General features: G+C 43.3%; 1 gene segment (V, D, J or C); it reads left to right on the top strand.

The window, feature by feature from the left end:
* Positions 1 to 1,183: 1,183 nt before the first annotated feature.
* On the top strand, positions 1,184 to 11,529 carry LOC144480177 (immunoglobulin lambda constant 6-like). The segment is given in 5 exon segments: positions 1,184 to 1,516; positions 1,633 to 1,968; positions 5,341 to 5,358; positions 7,445 to 7,589; positions 11,065 to 11,529. Coding segments are annotated over 4 exon segments (504 nt in total).
* Positions 11,530 to 20,450: the final 8,921 nt, after the last annotated feature.

The raw sequence follows: 20,450 nt of genomic DNA, 5'->3' as shown, positions 1-20,450 counted from the left end.
TGACATACGATGAACGTCTGAGGATCGTGGGATTATATTCATTGGAGTTTAGGAGGTTGAGGGGAGATCTGATAGAAACTTACAAGATAATGAACGGCTTAGATAGGATGGACGTAGGGAAGTTGTTTCCATTAACAGGGGAGACTAGGACGCGGGGGCACAGCCTTAGAATAAAAGGGAGTCACTTTAGAACAGAGATGAGGAGAAATTTCTTCAGCCAGAGAGTGGTGGGTCTGTGGAATTCATTGCCACAGAGGGCTGTGGAGGCCAAGACGTTGAGCGTCTTCAAGACAGAAATTGATAAATTCTTGATTTCTCGAGGAATTAAGGGCTATGGGGAGAGAGCGGGTAAATGGAGTTGAAATCAACCATGATTGAATGGTGGAGTGGGCTCGGTGGGCCGAATGGCCTTACTTCCGCTCCTATGTCTTATGGTCTTATGGTCTTAACAGCTGATGTACAGAGAAAGAGAGGGAGTGAATGTGATTGAAATCTGCTGGGTAGAAGGTTCTAATCAAAACATGAGAAGGCCAACGAGGTGCGAATATAGATAAAAAGAAGATTGGTTGGTTTCAAGGGAAATGGTTGGAAGAAGGGGAGAAGAAAGGAAAAAATGGCTTGAGATTGCAAGGGAACAGAGGCGAGTAAAAAATTAATGTGAAAATGTGGAGAGGGACTGGGGCAGTAGCTGGAAAATGAGGCTGAGAGGAAACGAACTGGATTTGTGGTAATATTGGAATATATTGTGTCACGTTTATAGCATCGGTATCTTGAGCAACTTTGGAATGTTTTATGATGATATATTTTACGAATGAGCTGTAATCATTGTTGTCCAGTAAAATACTAAACCATTGCCATGTTCAATACCATATGCTCTATTTGGATTCATAAATAGGGTTTTGAATGTTTTCACTTTGTGTGTGTGTATATGTATGTGTGTGTGTGCATGTGTATGAATTACGTGTGTGATTGTATGTGTGTGTGCGCATGAATGAGAGTGTATGTGCATCTGAGCATGTGTGTGATTATGAGCGTTTATGTCTGCATGTGTGAGAATGCATGTCTGAGTCTGTATGTGTATATGTGTGCATATATGCTCGCCTGCGCGTCTGTCTGCCTGTGAGCGGGTCTGTCTGCCTGTGAGCGTGCATCTGCATAAATGTGTGTGTGCATGACTGAATGTGTGAGTATGTGGATATGATTGTGTGCGAGAGTTTGTGCGAGTGTGTGTATGTGTGTGTGACTGTGTGAATATAATTGTGTATGAGAGTCAGTTTGACAGCTTGGGTGAGACTTAGTGTGTGAGTATATGTGTGCCTGTGTGTGTATACGCGTGTGGGTGTGAGTGAGTATTTGAGTGTATGTTCTGCTCGATTTCTCAAATTATGTCTTTACACACTCCGGGACAATCTGATAATGGAATGCCCCTCGTTTGCAGCGGAATCAAGGTTTAGTGTGATGCAACACAAGGTCAAATAATCAGGTGAACAAATGTCAATTGCCAACCAGAATAACGGTGAGAGAGAAATAACCCTGTTTAACATCATCTTCGTTACTCTCCATCTGTTCCATCTGTTAACAAATTTCGTTTGTTGCACCTCCCTTCTTCCCCGTGTCCTCCACACATTCCAGAGGCAGGTCAGGAGGTTAAGCACCCCAAGGTGACGATTTTTGAGCCATCGGAAGAAGAGATCCGGGATCACAGGAAAGTTACCATAGTGTGCCTGGCCAGTCACTTCTTTCCGGACTATGTGAAATTCTACTGGAGCGCGGACGGCCAAGAGGTCGAGGAGAAGTATGTGGTGACGGACAGGCCGGTGAAGGCCCAGCTCAACGTCTACAGTGTGAGCAGCCGGGTGACTGTGTCCCGGGAGGATTGGGGACGCCAGGAGTTTTCGTGCAAAGTAACGCATTACAGTAAAGAAGGGAAGGAGGTGCATGCCGAGGAGAAGATTAGAAGTAAGACAGGTGGGTGTCTTCACATTCTGGAATCAGCCCTGATCGGTCTTTTAGTTTACCCGACCTGAAAAAAGTGTATGTGTATGTGTGTGTGGAGGGGGGCGGGGCGGGGGAGGGGGGGGGGGGGGTTGTGGGGGGCGGGGTGGGGGGAGACAAAAACCACTTGTGCGGCCTCAACTGGAATATTGTGCAGCAATTCAGACATATGCGAAGCTACTAAAGAGGTAAATATTTACCAAAATTGTTCAAGGATCAGAGACTTCTCAGTTAGGAACAGCAAACAGGATGAGATGTATTTGGTCTACTTGTAGAAAGAAGGCTGAGAGAAATGTCTTCCAACTCTTAAGCAGATTTGACATGGCAAACTGTGAGATAATGATACTACTGGCAGGAGGTGGGTGCACGAATGTGTATTGCTCAATTATCAAAGTGAATGCCACACCCCGGGACTATGAGCCCATAAGCCATAAGAGCAGAAAGTAGGTATTTCAGTCCATCGAAATAACTACACTTCATTTTTCCTGTGTAAGTGGTGAATGTATTGGGAGGAATGAACCTCAGACTGTCATGGAGACAGAATCAAACAGTCTTTCAGAATTTAACTGCATTTTTTTACTGAAATTGTAAGTAAATTCCAAGGGCATGAGGTTGTAAGGAGGAGGAGATGAACAAGCTGATATGTACTTACATTACAGTAACCACATTCCTGCCTCAAAGGGGCACCAGTGGAGAGTTTCAAATCGGGCGCAAAGTACTGTTGTATCGTATAACATCAGGTGCCTGGGAAAGTGGGCCAGAATCAAACTTCTGCTGAACAGCACACAGAGAAAGGGATGGATTTGTTCTATTCATTAGTCACACCCTTCTGCAACAGTGCTCATTCATTCAGGATTTCAGCTGCGCATTGGTGCCATGCGGGTCCAGAAGGGTGAAGATGAGATGCTGTCGCTTGTTTGGACTCCCGACCGGCCAGAATTTGTATCAGAATGGTGTCAACATTGTAGAATTTGTTCAGTTGGTATCCAGCGGGAGCTCGTTACCCTTGTACATCACTCACCTCCAGATGCAGCAAAGAATTAGGAAATGTTACAAAGAGATACTATCAGTATATATTACCTTGCTGAGGACTGAATGCAGCATTGGTTTCATTACCCGAGGCAGGATTTTGAGAAGGAGAGCGGGTGGCAAAACAAGAAAATGAGAATACAATGCCAGTTCACATCAGGGGAAATAGAAAGCCAATCTATAAAACATGATCTGATAATAAGAGACGGAGAAGGAGTTATTGAGGATAAGGAAGTACAGGGAAAGAGGAATTTACAGTTTGATGCTTCATAAATGAGATAAGAACTTGAGTTGGCCTTCAACTCCTCTCACCTCTCCGACCATTTAATATAAGGATGAGTCGTCCTTCCTCGCCTTGGTTCCATAGCGATCACTGATTTTCCTGTTCCCGACCGGCCAGTCAGACTTGTCCATACCAGAGACCTGACATTTTCAATTCACCCCCAGACCCAACAGTACTTTGGAAAACAAGGCTTTCATAAAGCAGCGTTAGTAATGTGCTTCATAATATGTGCCCACAACAGCCTGCCTCCAATTTTCAAATTACGTCCTATTATTATGGACTGTTGACACTCATGTTGAAGACGTCCTTCAATCAACTCGATCAAGTCATTCACTCATGTGTTCCTTTTTAATCTGTTAGATCATGCATTGATAGTCGATACCCATGGAAGTTACAAAACAAAATGCCGAATTTGGAGACATAATATAACTCCATAATTTTCTCAAATAGTGCAGCACATTGTGTCTACGCCAAATCTTTCAAATGCACAGTGCAACTCTCCAAATCCTCACCACTATTCCTGCAAATCTTTCCTCTTGGAATTATTTATACAATTGTCATTTGGAAGCTAATATTGAATCATATAATGCAGCCCTCCCAGGGACTGCACACCAATTCCTAGCCATTCACTGCAAAGAAGCCCCCCCCATGCCCTCCGCCTCCAACCACATCCCACCCCCCCACCGCCAACACTCACCTCCACCCTCACCCCCTATCGCACCTTGCTCTGTTTCCAATCAGGATTAAATGTGTTGCTTTCACAGTCATAGAGTTTTACAGCATGGAAACAGGCCCTTCGGCCCAACTTGTCCATTTGCCTATTTTAAACCCGTAAGCTAGTCCCAGTTGCCCATATTTGGCCCATATCTCTGTATACCCATTTTAGCCATGTAACTGTCTAAACGCTTTTTAAAAGACAAAATTGTTCCAACCTCTACTACTACCTCTGACAGCTTGTTCCAGACACTCTGTGAGAAAACAAATGCCCCTCTGGACAACTTTTGTATCTCTGACTCTCACCTTCGACCTATGCCCTCGAGTTTTAGATTCCCCTACCTTTGGGGAAGTATGTTGACTATCTAGCTGATCTATGCCCCTCATTATTTTATAGACCTCTATAAGGTCACCCTTCTACACTCCAGAGAAAAAAGTCTCAGTCTCTCCAGCCTCTCCTTATAACTCAAACCATTAAGACCCGGTAGCATCCTTGCAAATCTCTCCTGCACTCTTTCTAGTTTAATAATATCCTTTCTATAATAGGGTCACCAGAACTGTGCACAGTATTCCAAGTGTAGCCTTATCAATGTCTTGTAAAGCTTCAACAAGACGTCCCAACTCCTGTATTCAATGTTCTGATAAATGAAACTGAATGCCTTTTTCACGACTCTGTCCATTTTCAAGGAGCTATTAACCTGTACCCCGAGATCTCTTTGCTCTGTAACTCTTCCCAAACCCTACAATTAACTGAGTAAGTCATGCCCTGGTTCAATCTGCCAAAATGCATCACGTTGCATTTATCTAAATTACACTCCATCTGCCATTCGTCAGCCCGCCGGCCCAATTGATCAAGATCCCGTTGCAATCCGAGATAACCTTCTTCACTGTCCACTATGCCACGAATCTTGGTGTCAGCTGCAAACTTACGAACCACGTCTCCTATATTCTCATCGGAATCATTAACATAAACGACAAATAAAAGTGGACCCAGCACCAATCATGCTAACTGTGTGCACACCAATTCTTTCTAACCCCTTCAAAACTGCACCATCAAGCATTACATTACGATTCTTAATTCTTCCCGTCAGTATCCTTACAATTTTGTCCTTAAACTGCATCTAGCAAGGTTTCTTCCTATTTATGTTGATTTCCCCGAGAGATGAATCGTGATCGCGTTCACTATTTTCTGCGCTGTCAATCTTTTTTAACCAATTATCTCCGTGAAATGGCGTCTATCGTAGCAGCATGTTTGTGTGATGTGAAAGCTGTACTGATAAGCAACTAATGTGATCGATTTTTCAATTTATTTATTACAGGTCTATGTGAAGGCAACGGTGAGAACTTTAAGTTTTCTATTTGTTTTCCCTGTACGTAGTTGTCTTTTTCTCACACAAAATGGACATATATTATTAGGATGGTCCGGGAAAGTGCAAAAGCAACATTAATTATGCCAAACGCATGCTGGACTTTTTTATCCAATCAGCAAAATGCAGAAGTTCAAAAATCATGTGATCTCATTACAGAACACTTGCTACTCTGTGCTCCGTTCTGGACATCACATGTCAGGAAGAATATGCTGGCCTTGGATGGAGCGTAACAGGTTAACTGGGTGATAACTGGGCAGCAATGGTTACATTGTGAGGCGAGAATACATAAACTGGGGTTGCATTCGCTTGAATCGAGGAGAATACATAGAATCCATAGAATCAAAGATTTCAAGATATTCAGGGAAACAGAAGATAGTTTGGGATAACTTGGATGTCTAGAGCTAGGGGCATTGTCTAAAAAATAGAGATGAACATTTCAGGGCCGACTTAGGAAATTCTGCTGCAGACAATGCACTGCAAAGGCTTGGAACTCCATTCCACTAGTGCCAACAAAAGCTGGATCGATTGTCATATCTATATCTGAGATTGATAGTCATTGATTAGCCAAGGTTGTAAGTGGATATGTATTGTAGCTGGAAACTAGAGCCATTGACCTGTTATTTTGTCATTCTTAGTGAATGGTGGAACAGGGTTAACAGGCTGAATAGTCTCCTTCTGTACACATGCACTTGATTCATCATCATTAATGTTGCATTGAATGAAATGCATGGCATGACTGATGGGATTAAGCAGTACTCAGAAAAGGCGGAGTTTGCTCCAGTTTTTTGTAGAGAGTTGGGCAATACATTGTTTCATATCCGAGCTTCTCCCTATAACGTTGACATTGTGTCTTCAACCGTTTGTGTCCTATTCCCATTTAGAACGCCCGGTGTAAGCTGAAACCAACTCAATCTTCAATAGTTTTTTACAGATAATAGTAACCCTGCCAGCAAAACAAAACAACGCCCGCCCCCTCCGCCCCCCCGCCCCCTCCGCCCCCCCCCCCCCACTCCCACCCCCAACCACCCCCCTCCCCCCCACCCCCTCAACTTCCATCCTTTCACTGGGTTCCTGAATTCTGCTTCCTTTAGTGACCGAGCCCATTGACATCCCAAATGTTAACTTCCCACTCAGTTTTTCCGAAAACCTTCATAATTGTGAATGTATCCAGTTGATATACCTTTATCCTGCTCAAGGTGAACAGCCCCAGTTTATCCATGCTGTGCACAGAGCTGAAGACCTTATGCGTAGCACCATCATGTTTTACTCTGGATCACTTCTAACTCTTTGATGCCTTTCACAAATATCCCTCCTCAGGATTTTTCCACCATTAGTACAAACTGGTTTCCCACCAAGTCATACACACCTGGGCAGCTGACCGTCTCGAGAGAGTCGCTGATTATAACACGGTTCATAACAGTTGAATAGCAGATCAGATTAGGGAGAGCAAAAGAAAAAAAAATAGGACTGAGTTTATATGAAATACTTTGACTCAAATGTGTTAGATGAATCTTTACAATTCTCTACACAAAACAGAACTGCTTGCTCGTTCGTTCAGAATATATAAAATGGAGAGTGAAACATTTTGGAAAAATGGAATTAAGGCATATTGGGATCGTGTGGGGAAAATGAAGCTGACGGAATAGATGAAAAATGATCTTAATAAATATCGGAAAAGGTTATAGGGTCCAACTGACTTACAATTGCTTTAATTAAAATTGCTCTTAACGGTTTTACGTGAATTCAGGTAACTATACCCAAGTTTTGGGATTATCACTGCTTCCCAACTAATCTGCACACATACGCCCACAGAATTTATCCACCTTCCTGTTCTTCTTGAGGGCCCCTTCAACTTCTCAATCATTCAAAACCAATCCTAAATTTCCCCTGTTCAGCTCGTTCTACATTTATGTCTGTTTTGTATTTTTGTAAAGTACTTGGACCAAATTGGCACGTGAATGTGGGTTGTTGTTGTGACTGTGTCTACTTGCAGGAGGCTGCCTGTTCAGACAACTGCTTGTTTAGTTGTATTGTTTTTCCTTCTGACTTTCAGTGGAGCGGATACAGAAGCAACAAGTTATGGCCAAAACTACCTACATGTTACTCATCTCGAAGAGTATCCTGTATACGACTGTCATTACCATCTTAGTGCTGAAGATGAAGGGATGGGTTAAGTAGAGAATCAATGCCATCATCAGGTGAAATTTCAACTCCATTCCTTCCTCCCAGACTTCAACACTCAGCACACTTTGAGAAACATTGCGACATTTTCATCAGACGTTTCTGAATATATCACATACAATCCAGGTGACGCCAGCACGCAAATCCGCAGTGCAATTACATCACGGGGACGATTGGATATTTGAATAGAGATCCTACATAGAGACAGAGAGATAGAGAGGATAGGGTGTGTGTGTGTGGGGGCGGGGGGGGGGGGGCGGTGGAGGAAATGGAGATAGAAACAAAGAGAAGGAAGGGAAAGTGTACGAGAAGGACAGCAGAGGAAGAGAAGGACAGAAAGAGACAGATTTAGACAATTGGAACAGGAAGATAAAAAATAAAGTTAGAATGACAGATGGAACAAGTCAAAGGCAGAGAGAGAATGGCAGTGAGAGAATAAGAATGAAATAAACAGATAGCCATGTAAACAAAGATAAATGACCAGAAACAGGACGAGAGAAATCAAGTGACATGGAAAATCATATAGTCAGACACAGATAAGGAACTAGGGACAGAATTACAAGACGCAGGGTGAGAATAGAGCGATTAGGTGTTAGATGCTGCAACTGTAAGAGTTCGGGGCAGCGAGAGCCAGATTGAGGGGAGTCAAACAGTGATCGAACACATTAACAAAAGGAGGGACTGAGGGGTGAGGGAAATTAATGAAATGTGCGGGACACTGAGGGAACACGATGAGAGGTGGATAGAGGTTAACACGGAGGAATTAAAGTACGTGTGGAGAGAGAGTGAATGTGAGAAACAACAAACGGAAGAGATATAGATGAGGTGAGTGTGGCAGATCGAGGAAGACAATATAAGCTCGAGATATAGGGAAGAGTGTGGAGACGTGTAAGAATGGAGAATTAGGAAGAAAGCAGATTAATAAGACACAGATGGAAAGAGAGAGAAAAACAAATGGCTAGCACGCATATGATGGAATGGGACCTGGAGAAGAGATCAGACAGGTTTCGGAAGGCAAGGACTACTCATTCATATATCTGATCTTTATTTTATTTAACCGATCAAAAGTCCCCAAGCCCAGTTCTTTCTGATGGTGTTGCCGTCTTGAGTGCGGTAGGCCTCCATTGAGTCTGTGATTGGACGCTCCTCTATGATATGGTGCAAAGTTTTCTCTTTCCCTGAAACACATAGTGGGCTGGCACTAATGCCCTATCTGCCAAGCAGGCGCGATGGCCACTCTTGAAACTGTTGAGGCTGCACCACTCTTTCCAAGGAAGGTTGCAACCAGACAGCTGGGTTGGATTTGAAACCAGGTAATTGTTTGTCAAGTCCAAAGATTCCCATTCATTGGTCCAGGTTGTCATAGAGTCATAGAGGTTTACAGCATGGAAACAGACCCTTCGGCCCAACTTGTCCATGGCACCTCTTTTTTAAACCCCTAAGCTAGTCCCAATTGCCCGTATTTGGCCGATATCCCTCTATACCCAACTTACCTGTGTAACTGTCAAAATGCTTTTTAGAAGACTAAATTGTACCCGCCTTTACTAATACCTCTGGCAGCCTGTTCCAGACACTTAACACACTCTGTGTGGAAAACATCCCCCTCTGAACACCTTTGTATCTCTCCCCTCTCACCTTAAACCTATGCTCTCCAGTTTTACACTCCCCCACCTTTGGAAAAAGATATTGACGATCTAGCTGATCTGTACCCCTCATTATTTCATAGACCTCTGTAAGATCACCCCTCAGCCTTCTATGCTCCAGAGAAAAAAGTCCCAGTCGATCCAGCCTCTCCTTATAACTCAAACCATCAATTCCCGGTAGCATCCTAGTAAATCTTTTCTGCAGTCTTTCTAGTTTAATAATATCCTTTCAGTGACCAGAACTGTACACAGTACACAGTATTCCAAGTGTAGCCTTACCAATGTCTTGTACAACTTCAGCAAGACGTCCCAACTCCTGTATTCATGGTTCTGACCAACGAAACCAAGCATGTGATTGCCTTCTTCACCACTCTGTCCACCTGTGACTCCACTTTCAGGGAGCTATGAAAATGTACCCCGAGATCTCTTTGTTCTTTAACGATTCCCAACGCCCTATCATTAACTGAGTAAGTCCTGCCCTGGTTCAATCTACCAAGATGCATCACGTTGCATTCATCTAAATTAAACTCCATCTGCCATTCGTGAGTCCATTGGCGCAATTGATCAAGATCCCGTGGCAATCCGAGATAACCTTCTTCGCTGTCCACTCTGCCACCAATCCTGGTGTCATCTGCAAACTTACTAACCATGCCTCCTATATTCTCATCCATATCGTGAATATAAATGACAAATAACAGCGGACCCAGCACTGATCCCTGAGGCACACCGCTGGTCACAGGCGTCCAGTTTGAAAAGCATCCCTCTGCAACCACCCTCTGGCTTCTGTCAAGAACAGTAAGAAGTCTCACAACACCAGGTTATAGTCCAACAGGTTTATTTGGTAGCAAATACCATAACCTTTCGGAGCACAGCTCCTTCGTCAGATGGAGTGGATATCTGTTCTCCAACAGTGCACAGATTCTGTGTCAGAGCACTGTTGGAGAACAGATATCCACTCCATCTGACGAAGGAGCTGTGCTCCGAAAGCTTATGGTATTTGCTACCAAATAAACCTGTTGGACTTTAACCTGGTGTTGTGAGACTTCTTACTGTGCTTACCCCAGTCCAACGCTGGCATCTCCACATCATGACTTCTGTCAAGAAGCCAATTTTATATCCAGTTAGCTACCTCACCCTGGATCCCTTGAGATTCAACCTTATGCAACAACCTACCATTGGGTATCATGTCAAAAGCCTTGCTAAAGCCCATGTCGACAACATCAACTGCAGTGCCCTCATTTACCTTCTTGGTTACCCGTTGAAAAAACCCAATCAAATTTCAAAATAATTAAATTAGTTGGTGTTTGCGTTGATGTCCTGTGTGGAAGAGTTTTTCCAGATAGGTCTTGTTGGTGGGAGTCGTACCTTACGTGGGCTGAATAGATCAACATGACTTGGCAAGTGGGGGCCATTGCAAGCTTTTTCTCGGTTTGAATCTTCTGAACCGAGACACCAGGATTTGAAGTGCACCGTTCTGTATCGTCTGACCTTTGGCTTTCCCTCCTCCCCTGTTTGATTTTCTTGCAATATTTGCACTTGATGAGCTGCATGCATTCCCCTTTTCTACTTGACCTTTACCAGTCATTCTGCTGCCATCATTCTTTCAGGTAACAACTTCCATTTCACAATATGTTGGGACATAAAGAAACTCCCTCCTCATCACTCCTTGAGGGTGTGTTGCAAGCAATCATACATTTGTGCATATAAAGATCTATTTCTAATCTATATCGATAAATATTCATATCACAAGCATCTGTCTTTTGATTAGAAGCTCTTTGAAGAGCAAATATCAAAGCAATAATCCACAAGATACTCAATATTTGTCCCTCATTTTTTCTCTCACTTCCAGTTTTCGGGAAAATTGGCAAAGCACTTTGATTAGCAATGCTGGAACAGGGATCAAGCAGCAGGACATCCTCAACATCATGGTCACAAAAAAAAAGATCGGAAAGAAGGAGGAGAAGATTGAAATATATGTACAGTGTTGATATGTTGTCATTTTCCGTTTCTTCTGCATCGTTCTGCAACTTTGGATTCTTGGAAAGCACTTAACTTTGAAGAAAATAGATGTGTGGGACACCATTTATTAAATCGTTGAAACTTCTTTTTCACTTGAACCATTTAGTCATCTGTAGTTAGTTAGTTGAGTTGACTTTGTTTATTCAATTGTCCTCACCAGTTGAGGTGCTCCCTTCCTATCTTTGACATGTTTCACAAAATGTATTTTTTAAGTTTGAAGGATAAAGTAGTGGGAATCTCCTTCGATCTCTTGTGAATCATCATTTCAAATGTGAATTAAAATAATTATTTAAGTAATCAATTCTTGTAATTTGTAACTTCAGCAAATGGCTACCTTTAAGATTTAAGTCTCTGAACATTGCACTTCTCCAGCTTACACGAGAAAATGCACAACCGATCAAGGGATGTGACTGGAGATGCAGATAAAGTGGTCAATAAGACATGTGGTGTGGTTGCCTTAATAGATGGAACACAAATCAAAGAGGTGGGAGGATATGCTGGACTTGGACATGGACTGCAGCAATTCGAGAAGGCAGCCCACCTCTCAAGGACAACTCGGGATAGGAAATAAATGCTGGCCAGCCAGCAAGGCCCAGGTCCCACTATTAAATTTAAAAACTTTCTAATTTACTAAATATACCGTCATTGGATGTTTCTGTACATTTCTGATCATTACAACTGTCAGAACATATAATTACCACAGCGGGAAAAAATAGATTCAAGAATATGCTGCCTGAACTCGAGAATTCTACTGATGAAGAATAGTTTATTGGTCTAGAATTATTTACATTGGAACACAGGATGTTATGGAGAGAACTATCTGTGATATTTGAAATTATTTGAGACCAAGCATAATGAAGAGAAAGAACGTAATCCCCCCGGTTCAGCAGAGCAATGGATATGGATCCAGGCTAAGAAAAAAGATCTGCAGAGGACTTTCAAAGAGATTTACTTTTTGCACCCAGAGGGTGGTGAGGATCTGCAACTCACGGCATGAAACAGTGTTGGTAGATGAGCATAACATTTATAATACCAGCAGAGACACTTGAAGCGTTGTAACTCACACAGCTACAAACCAAGCGCCTACCGCCCAGAACATTTCCATGACTCTATTATTCTATTAGGTACAGTTTTTACAGGAGAATCTGCAATTATAGGAAATGTAGAGCATACATATGGAATGCCAACAAATATAAAAAGATTAAGTGATGTTTGTAAAACGAGAAATTGCACAACAGGTACACAGCTGAAAGAGACAGCAGGAATTGCAAGAATCGACAAAAAAATTAAGAGACGGCCTAAATTGAAGGAATTACGAAAACATTACTATTTTCTTCGAATTCAGGAGCACGGAGTGTTAGGAAATGTACAAATATTAATGAGGTGTCTGGCGTGGATATTGCCAGCACACACACCCAATTGGTCATATGCCAGTTGAATGGATGAGGTAGAGAACCCTGAGAGTAAAGTTTGCAACAGGTCAAACGATTACTAGAGAAGGCAAGGCTAATTTGAACAATGTTGAGGGAAGTTAAGAATCAGCAGCATTGCTGCGTGCCTGGACTGACATGTGGGCCAAACTGGATAAAAGTAACTGGTTCTACTCAAAACAGGACATCACTGATCCAGGGGGATTTTAAGGACAATTCAAAAGTTTCGTCAACACTATTATTGATGCATTTGTTTTCAAATTCGAATTTATTTCATAATTAAACATTACATGAGAATGCATCCAACATCCACGGTTTTATTTGTGGATTACAAGAGCCAGAAGGTTATATTGAACTTGTATAAGACAGTACTCAGACCTCAGCTGGAGTGTTACGCATGGTTATTTACAACACATTTTAGGAAGGATTTGAATATATTGGAGAACTTGTGGAAGATATTCTCTCGAATGATTGCAGGGTTGAGATGTTCAGTTCCGAAGAACGATTGGAGAAGTTGGGAATCATTTCCTTGGGGAAATCAAAAGAATTCAGAACCATGAGGCGTCTGAAATGGGTGCAAAGAGATGGACGGTGTTCATTGCTTTCTTTTTACACAGCGAGTGTTTCAGCATGTAATTCCCAGGAATGTGAGGAAACAGATTGAAAAAGGGCATTCAAGAGGGAATTAGGTGATCGTTTGAAAGTGAGCAGTGTGAAGGGTTACAAGTAGAGGGCAGGAGAATGACACGACGTGAAATGTTCATTCAGAGAGCCGCTGAGGTCACGTAGGCCCAAAGGCCTCCTTCTCCGCTTTCGTGGTTATCTGATTGTATGTTCTGACCTTGATGTAAACTAAAAGTACCGGCTCCAGATTAATAGAGCAGTATTTTGCTGAATTATCTCTTAACATAACAACTCTGCTAGTGTAGCACTTCACCTGCTTCCGTGCCTCAAATGCATCAGTGGAAAAATACGGTGTGGTTTTCTGCAAGTGCTGTGTGATGATCAGATTGGTTTGCTGTTAAGCCCACACATCCGGCTGTTGTTCTTTCTCGCTACATCTGTTGACCTATTTAAACGTTGGCAGCTGCACTCTCACAACTACGCACCAGAGATGTGTGTTCTGTGTCTCGGCAGCTTTCTGACATTTGATAATTCTTCTCCTTTCCTCGCTGTCGGGAGCTTTTCGGGATTGAGGTTGATTAGTTTAATTGACAGGTCAGATGAAAGGGGCATGCCTACCTAGATTAAATCTGGAGAGAGCATGGGAGCAGACAATGGAACAGTGCGACTGTTCTATGATTTAACTGTTCTTTTGTTTCTGTGACAGAGGGAAAAACATTTCAGCTGCTTGAGGTTTTCACATGTACTTTCTGAATGAATCAAGCATTGAGATATGATAACGCTCACGTTATTTCTATGACTGACTTTAATTTCCCAAAAACATGAAGCAAAATTGAGATGCTGGGGTCTTTGAATTAAATAGCCAGGTTAATAGGCCGGAAGAGGGCCAGCAAACAACTGGTGGCAGAGTAAGTCAGTGGAAACTTCAATTTAGAATAAAGGCCATCGAGATGTGATGTTCTTTGAACACTGGGAGGATTTTTTTTTGGAATGGACCAGATCATTTTTTTGTTCAGAACACAAGTTGTATTAATTTTCCACGATGTTGTATGAGAATGAATCATTCGGAACATCAACGCAGTTTATTTGATAATATGCATGCTAGTCAAGAGGAAGAACACGCTACATAAATTCATTGCCACTGCTATATTATCTTGTGATGTTCCTGTGTTCATAATCAGACTTGAGTCGGCATAAGATGGCTACACGGCTGGTTAAAACTGCAAAGCGCCCACAACGAATGTGCGTTGAATTCCCATTCCGCTGAGGTTATCCAGAGTTCTCCAGCATGTCACTCGGCTGAGGTGTGGCGTCCCTCAGGTTACCACCAGTCAGCTCCCCTCCACATTATACACCATATCTTTATTTTCTTTGCCGTCTGGAAGTCCATCTCTTCGTCTTTCTGTCATTTTATTTCATAGAATCATATAACCCCTGCAGTGTAGAAAGAGATCATTCGGCCCATCGACTCTGCACCGACAACAATCCCACCCGGCCCTATTCCCGTAACCCCTCATCTTTACTCTACTAATCCCCCTGGCACTAGGATTAATTTAGCATGGCGAATCTACCTAACCCGCATATTTTTTGGATTGTGGGATGAAACTGGAGCACCCGGAGGAAACCAACGCAGACATGGGGAGAATGCACAAACGCCACACAGACAATGGCCCAAGGCCTGAATTGAACCCAGGTCCCTGGCGCCGGGGTCAACACTGTGCCATCGTGACGCCGATTTGTCATAATCTCTGTCTATCTTCTGCATTCGATCTACCATTTCTCTCGATTCATATACCATCTATCATTTTGTCATCCATTATGCATATCCTTCTAACTATCTATTGATCTCTCTCTTTCTCTCTTTCCCCTCTCATTCCATAAGACCATAAGACATAGGAGCAGAATTAGGCCACTCGTCCCATTGAGTCTGCTCCGCCATTCAATCAGGGCTGATATTTTTCTCATTCCCATTCCCCTCCCTTTTTGCCAACAACCTCTGCCCCCCTTGTTAATCAAGAACCTATCTATCTCTGTCTTAAAGACACTCAATGACCTGGCCTCCACAACCTTCTGCGGTAAAGAGATCCACAGATATATCACTTCTGGCTGAATAAATTCTTCCTCAGCGCTGTTTCAAAGCATCGTCCCTTTAGCCTGAAGTTGTGTCCTCTGGTTCTAGTTTTTCCTACTACTGGAAACATCGTCTCCACGTCTACTCTATCCAGGCCTCGCAGTACGCTGTAAGTTTCAATAAGATCCCCCCTCACCCTTCTAAACTCCAACGAGTTAAAACCCAGAGTCCTCAAACGTTCCACATACGACAAGCTCTTCATAGAACATAGAACATAGAAAAGCTACAGCACAAACAGGCCCTTCGGCCCACAAGTTGCGCCGAACATGTCCCGACCTACTAGGCTTACCTATAATCCTCTATCTTACCAACTTCCATGAACTTATCCAAAAGTCTCTGAAAAGACCCGATCGATTCCGCCTCCACCACCACTACCGGCAGCCGATTCCACGCACCCACCACCCTCTGAGTGAAAAACTTACCCGAACATCTCCTCTGTACCTACTCCCCAGCACCCTAAACCTGTGACCTCTTGTGGCAACCATTTCAGCCCTGGGTAAAAGCCTCTAAGAATCAACTCTATCAATACTCCTCAACATCTTATACACCTCTATCAGGTCACCTCTCATCCTTCGCCTCTCCAAGGAGAAAATACCTAGCTCTCTCAACCTATCCTCATAAGGCATGCCACCTAATCCAGGCCACATCCTTGTAAATCTCCTCTGCAACATTTCTTTGGCTTCCACATCCTTTCTGTAATGAGGCGACCAGAACTGGGCACAGTACTCCAGGTGGGGTCTGACCAGGGTCCTATACAGCTGCAGCATTATCTCCCGATTTCTAAACTCAATTCCTCTATTGATGAAGGCCCGTATTCCATATGCCTTCTTAACCACAGCCTCTACCTGCGAAGCTGCCTTGAGCGTCCTATGAACCGACCCGAAGATCCTTCTGATCTTCCACACTGCCAAGCGTCTTACCCTTAATATTATATTCTTCATCCTATTCGAACTGCCGAAATGAACGACCACACACTTATCTGGGTTGAAGCCCATCTGCCACTTCTCCGCCCAGTCTTGCATCTTATCTATGCCTCGTTGCAACTGCTGACATCCCTCTGCACTATCCACAACCCCACCAAACATTGTGTCATCAACAAACTTGCCAACCCATCCTTCCACTTCCTCATCCAGGTCATTTATAAAAATCACAAAGAGCAAGGGTCCCAGAACAGATCCTTGGGGCACTCCACTGGTGACCGATCTCCATGCTGAAGAAGACCCATCTACAACCACTCTTTACCTTCTGTGGGCAAGCCAGTTCTGAATCCACACAGCAATGTCCCCTTGTATCCCATGCCCCTTCACTTTCTCAATGAGCCTTGCATGGGGCACCTTATCAAACGCCTTGCTGAAATCCATATAAACTGCATCTTCCACTCTTCCCTCGTCTAAGGGTCTATTTACAGGGATCATTCTTTTCAACCTCCTCTGGACCCTTTCCAAAGGCAGCACTTCCTTAGATATGGGGCACCAAGCTGTTCACAATACTCCAAATGGGGTCAGACCAGAGGCTGATAGAGCCTCAGAAGTACATTCCTGCTCTTGTATTCTAGCCCTCTTGACATGAATGCCAACATTGCATTTGCCTTCCTAACTGCCGACTGAACATGCACGTTAACCTCAAGAGAATCTTGAACATTAACTCCCAAGTCCCTTTGTGTTTCTGATTTCCGAAGCATTTTCCCATTTCGAAAATATTCTATGCCTCCATTCCTCCTTCCAATGTTCATAACCTCACACTTTTACACATTGTATTCTATCTGCCACTTCTTTGCCCACTCTCCTTACTTGGTCAAGTCCTTCTGCAGCCCCCCTGCTTCCTCAATACTACCTGTCCATTTACACATCTTTATATCATCTGCAAACTTAGCAACAGTGCCTTCAGTTCCTTCCTCCACATCAATCATGTATATTGTGAAAAGTTGTCGTCCCAGCACTGACCCCTGAGCCACACCAATAGTCACCAGCTGTCATCCTCAAAAAGACCACTTCATCCCCACACTCTGCCTTCTGCCAGTCGGCCAATCCTCTATCCATGCCAGGATCTTATCCCTAACGCCATGGGCACTTAACTTATTTCACAGGCTATTATGTGGCACCTTGTCAAAGGCCTTCCAGAAATCTAAATAAATCACATCCACTGGTTCTCCTTTATCTAAATTCCTTGTTACCTCCTCAAACAACTCTAACAGATTTGTCAGGCATGACCTCCCCATGACAAAGCCGAGCTGGCTCAGTCCTACTTTCTCATGCTCTTCCAAGTACTCTGCGATCTCATTTTTAATAATGGACTCTAAAACCTTGCCAATGACCGAAATCAGGCTAACCGGCCTGTAATTTCCTGTCTGCTGCTTCACTCCCTTCTTAAACAGCGGTGTTACATTAGCTACTTTCCAGTCCTCTGGTACCCTCCCTCCTGCCTACAGTTATTCCTGAAAAATCACCACCAATGCCTCCACAATTTCCTCAGCTATCTCTTTTAAAACCCCGGGGTATAGTCCATCCGGTCCATGTGATTTATCCACCTTCAGGCTTTTCAGTTTCCCCAGAACCTTCTCCTTAGTGATGGCCACTACACTCACCTGTGCCCCCTGACTCTCCTGGAGTTCCGACATCCCACTGGTGCCTTCCACCATGAAGACTGATGCACCTCCCCCTCCCCCCACCCTCCCACCCCCACCCTCCCCCCCACGCCCTCCCCCCCCCCCCCCCCCCCCCCACCCCACACACACACCCAACTGCTTTTTTTGTTTTCCTCTGCTCACTTTTAAAGGCTTCCCAATCCTCTGGCTTCCCAATAATCCTCGCCACTTTGTATGCTTTTTCTTTTGCTTTTACGCTGTCCTTGACTTCCCTCGTCAGCCATGGATACCTCGTCCTCCCCTTCGCATGTTTCCTCCTGCTTCGGATGAATTTCTGTTGCGCCTCCCGAATAACTCTCAAAAACTCCTGCCATTTCTTTTCCACTGTCTTCCCTGCCCTACTAGGTTCCCTTTCCAATCAACTCTGGTCAGATCATCCATTATGCCGATGTACTTACCTTTATTTAATTGTAATACTGTTACATTTGATTCCAGATTCTCCCCCTCAAACTACAGGGTTATTTCTATCATATTGTGGTCACTGCTCCCTCACTTTGTCTCCAGCTCTGTTACTGTCTCTGTATATCAGTTTTGAGAGGACAGCAGGTAGCAGCAGATGTCAACATTCGCTCAAATTTATTCATCTTGAACTCCTGAAATACAGGAGGCATGACAGAACGATTTACAACTGGAAAAGAGATGAGATCTGTGGATAAACGTGGGAAGGTGGATTGCTGGGCACAAATGGGAATTCAATGGCAGAAATGGCTTGAGGAACAAACGGTTAAAAGAAAGCAAAGAATAATAGCTAAGAAATATAAAAGAGAGTTAAAGACAAGGATATGATGCAACGGAATAACCAGGAGAGAGACAGAGAGAGAGAGAGAGCTGCATTCTAATGTAAGAGAGAGATTCAAATAATCAAATGAATTAACCAAATGTCAACATTGTTAGAATCAAACCAATAAAGGAAATTCAAACCAAGTACTTCACGAAGGGCTGACTATACAAAAGCAGAGGAAAACTTACATCAAGAAAGTATTGAAGAAAAATAAAGATTGAAGAAAGGTATTCTGAATAAACAAATTAAGATTGAATTCAGATTTAATTAAATAAATAAAGCACCATTGATAAGAAGGGCGCTCAGCTGCAGAAGAATTTCGATCTGCGACTTTAAGAAATTCAACCAGCAACTACTTTAGTTTCCATTGGGGCAGCAGCTGCTGTACCAAGCATACAGAATATCAACGAGGAGGAAATCAGGCAGAAAGAACTGGCTTCCAAACAGACACCACAACAACAAGAGGCACTGCATTCCGTTCAACCACTGAGTGAAACGCCTGCTCAGTGACCCACTTTGGAAATCATGACTTTCTCATTTCAACTGAAGGCTGCAACATAACATTGAAAAGTTCACATCCCACCACTTCCGTTTGACTTATTTTTCTGCAGCTGAGCAACGCTGATTTATTCCAGTTCTAGTCTTCGTCTGATTCAATGTTTTCCAGAAATGATTGAGCAAGAAATATAAATGGCACAGGACGTTAATCTGAAAGTCAAAATCTGCATCGCTCGTCGCAGGTTTCGGCACCAACGGAGCCAATATGTTTAACCAATTAGATTACACGTTATGGTATTGCAGACAATCAGTAAATTCCACTCTGCCATTCCCCATTTCAGAGTTGGTTTTGCTCATAATCTCAAAATTGGGATGTTGCTTGAAATAAATATTCGGAGTAGAAGGCTATTTTTTTCCAAAAAGCACAGGAGTAGGCTACATATCAGATTGAGTTACTTGAAGCGAAATTAGTGGACAGAGAAAAAATATGTAGTGAGCAACAGGAAAGATAAAAAAGGAAAGACGGATAATAAGAGCTGAGAGAGAAAGACAAAAGAAATACAGACAAACAATGAGAGACAGAGAGGGACTGACGCCAGTAAGTTTGAGGGATTGGCGGGGTAAATTGGTGTGGTTATGGGGATAGGGCGGGGGAGGGGGTGGTCGTTCTGGGGAAAGGTACTTTGTTGGAAAGTCCATGAGACCATAAGACATGGGAGCAGAATTAGGCCACTTGGCCCATGGAATCTGCTCCACCATTCAATCACGGCTCATATATTTCTCATCCCCATTCTCCTCCCTTTCCCCCATTTTTAATCAAGAACCTTGTTAATCAAAAACCTATCTATCTCTGTCTTAAATACACTCAAAGACCTGGCCTCCACAGCCTTCTGCGGCACAGATTCGCCGCTTCTGGCTGAAGAAATTTCTCCTCTGCTCTGTTTAAATGGATCGTCCCTTTAGCCTGAGGTTGTGTCCTCTGGTTCTCGTTTTTCCTACTATTGGAAACATCCTTTCCACGTCACTCTATATAGGCCTCGCAGTATCCTGTAAGTTTCAATACAATCCCCGCTCATCAAAGAACAAAGAACAAAGAAAATTACAGCAC

The sequence above is a fragment of the Mustelus asterias genome, chromosome 28 (genome assembly GCF_964213995.1).
Source record: "Mustelus asterias chromosome 28, sMusAst1.hap1.1, whole genome shotgun sequence".
In the NCBI taxonomy this organism is placed as follows: domain Eukaryota; kingdom Metazoa; phylum Chordata; class Chondrichthyes; order Carcharhiniformes; family Triakidae; genus Mustelus; species Mustelus asterias.
This window is presented reverse-complemented; position numbering and strand designations above follow the sequence as displayed.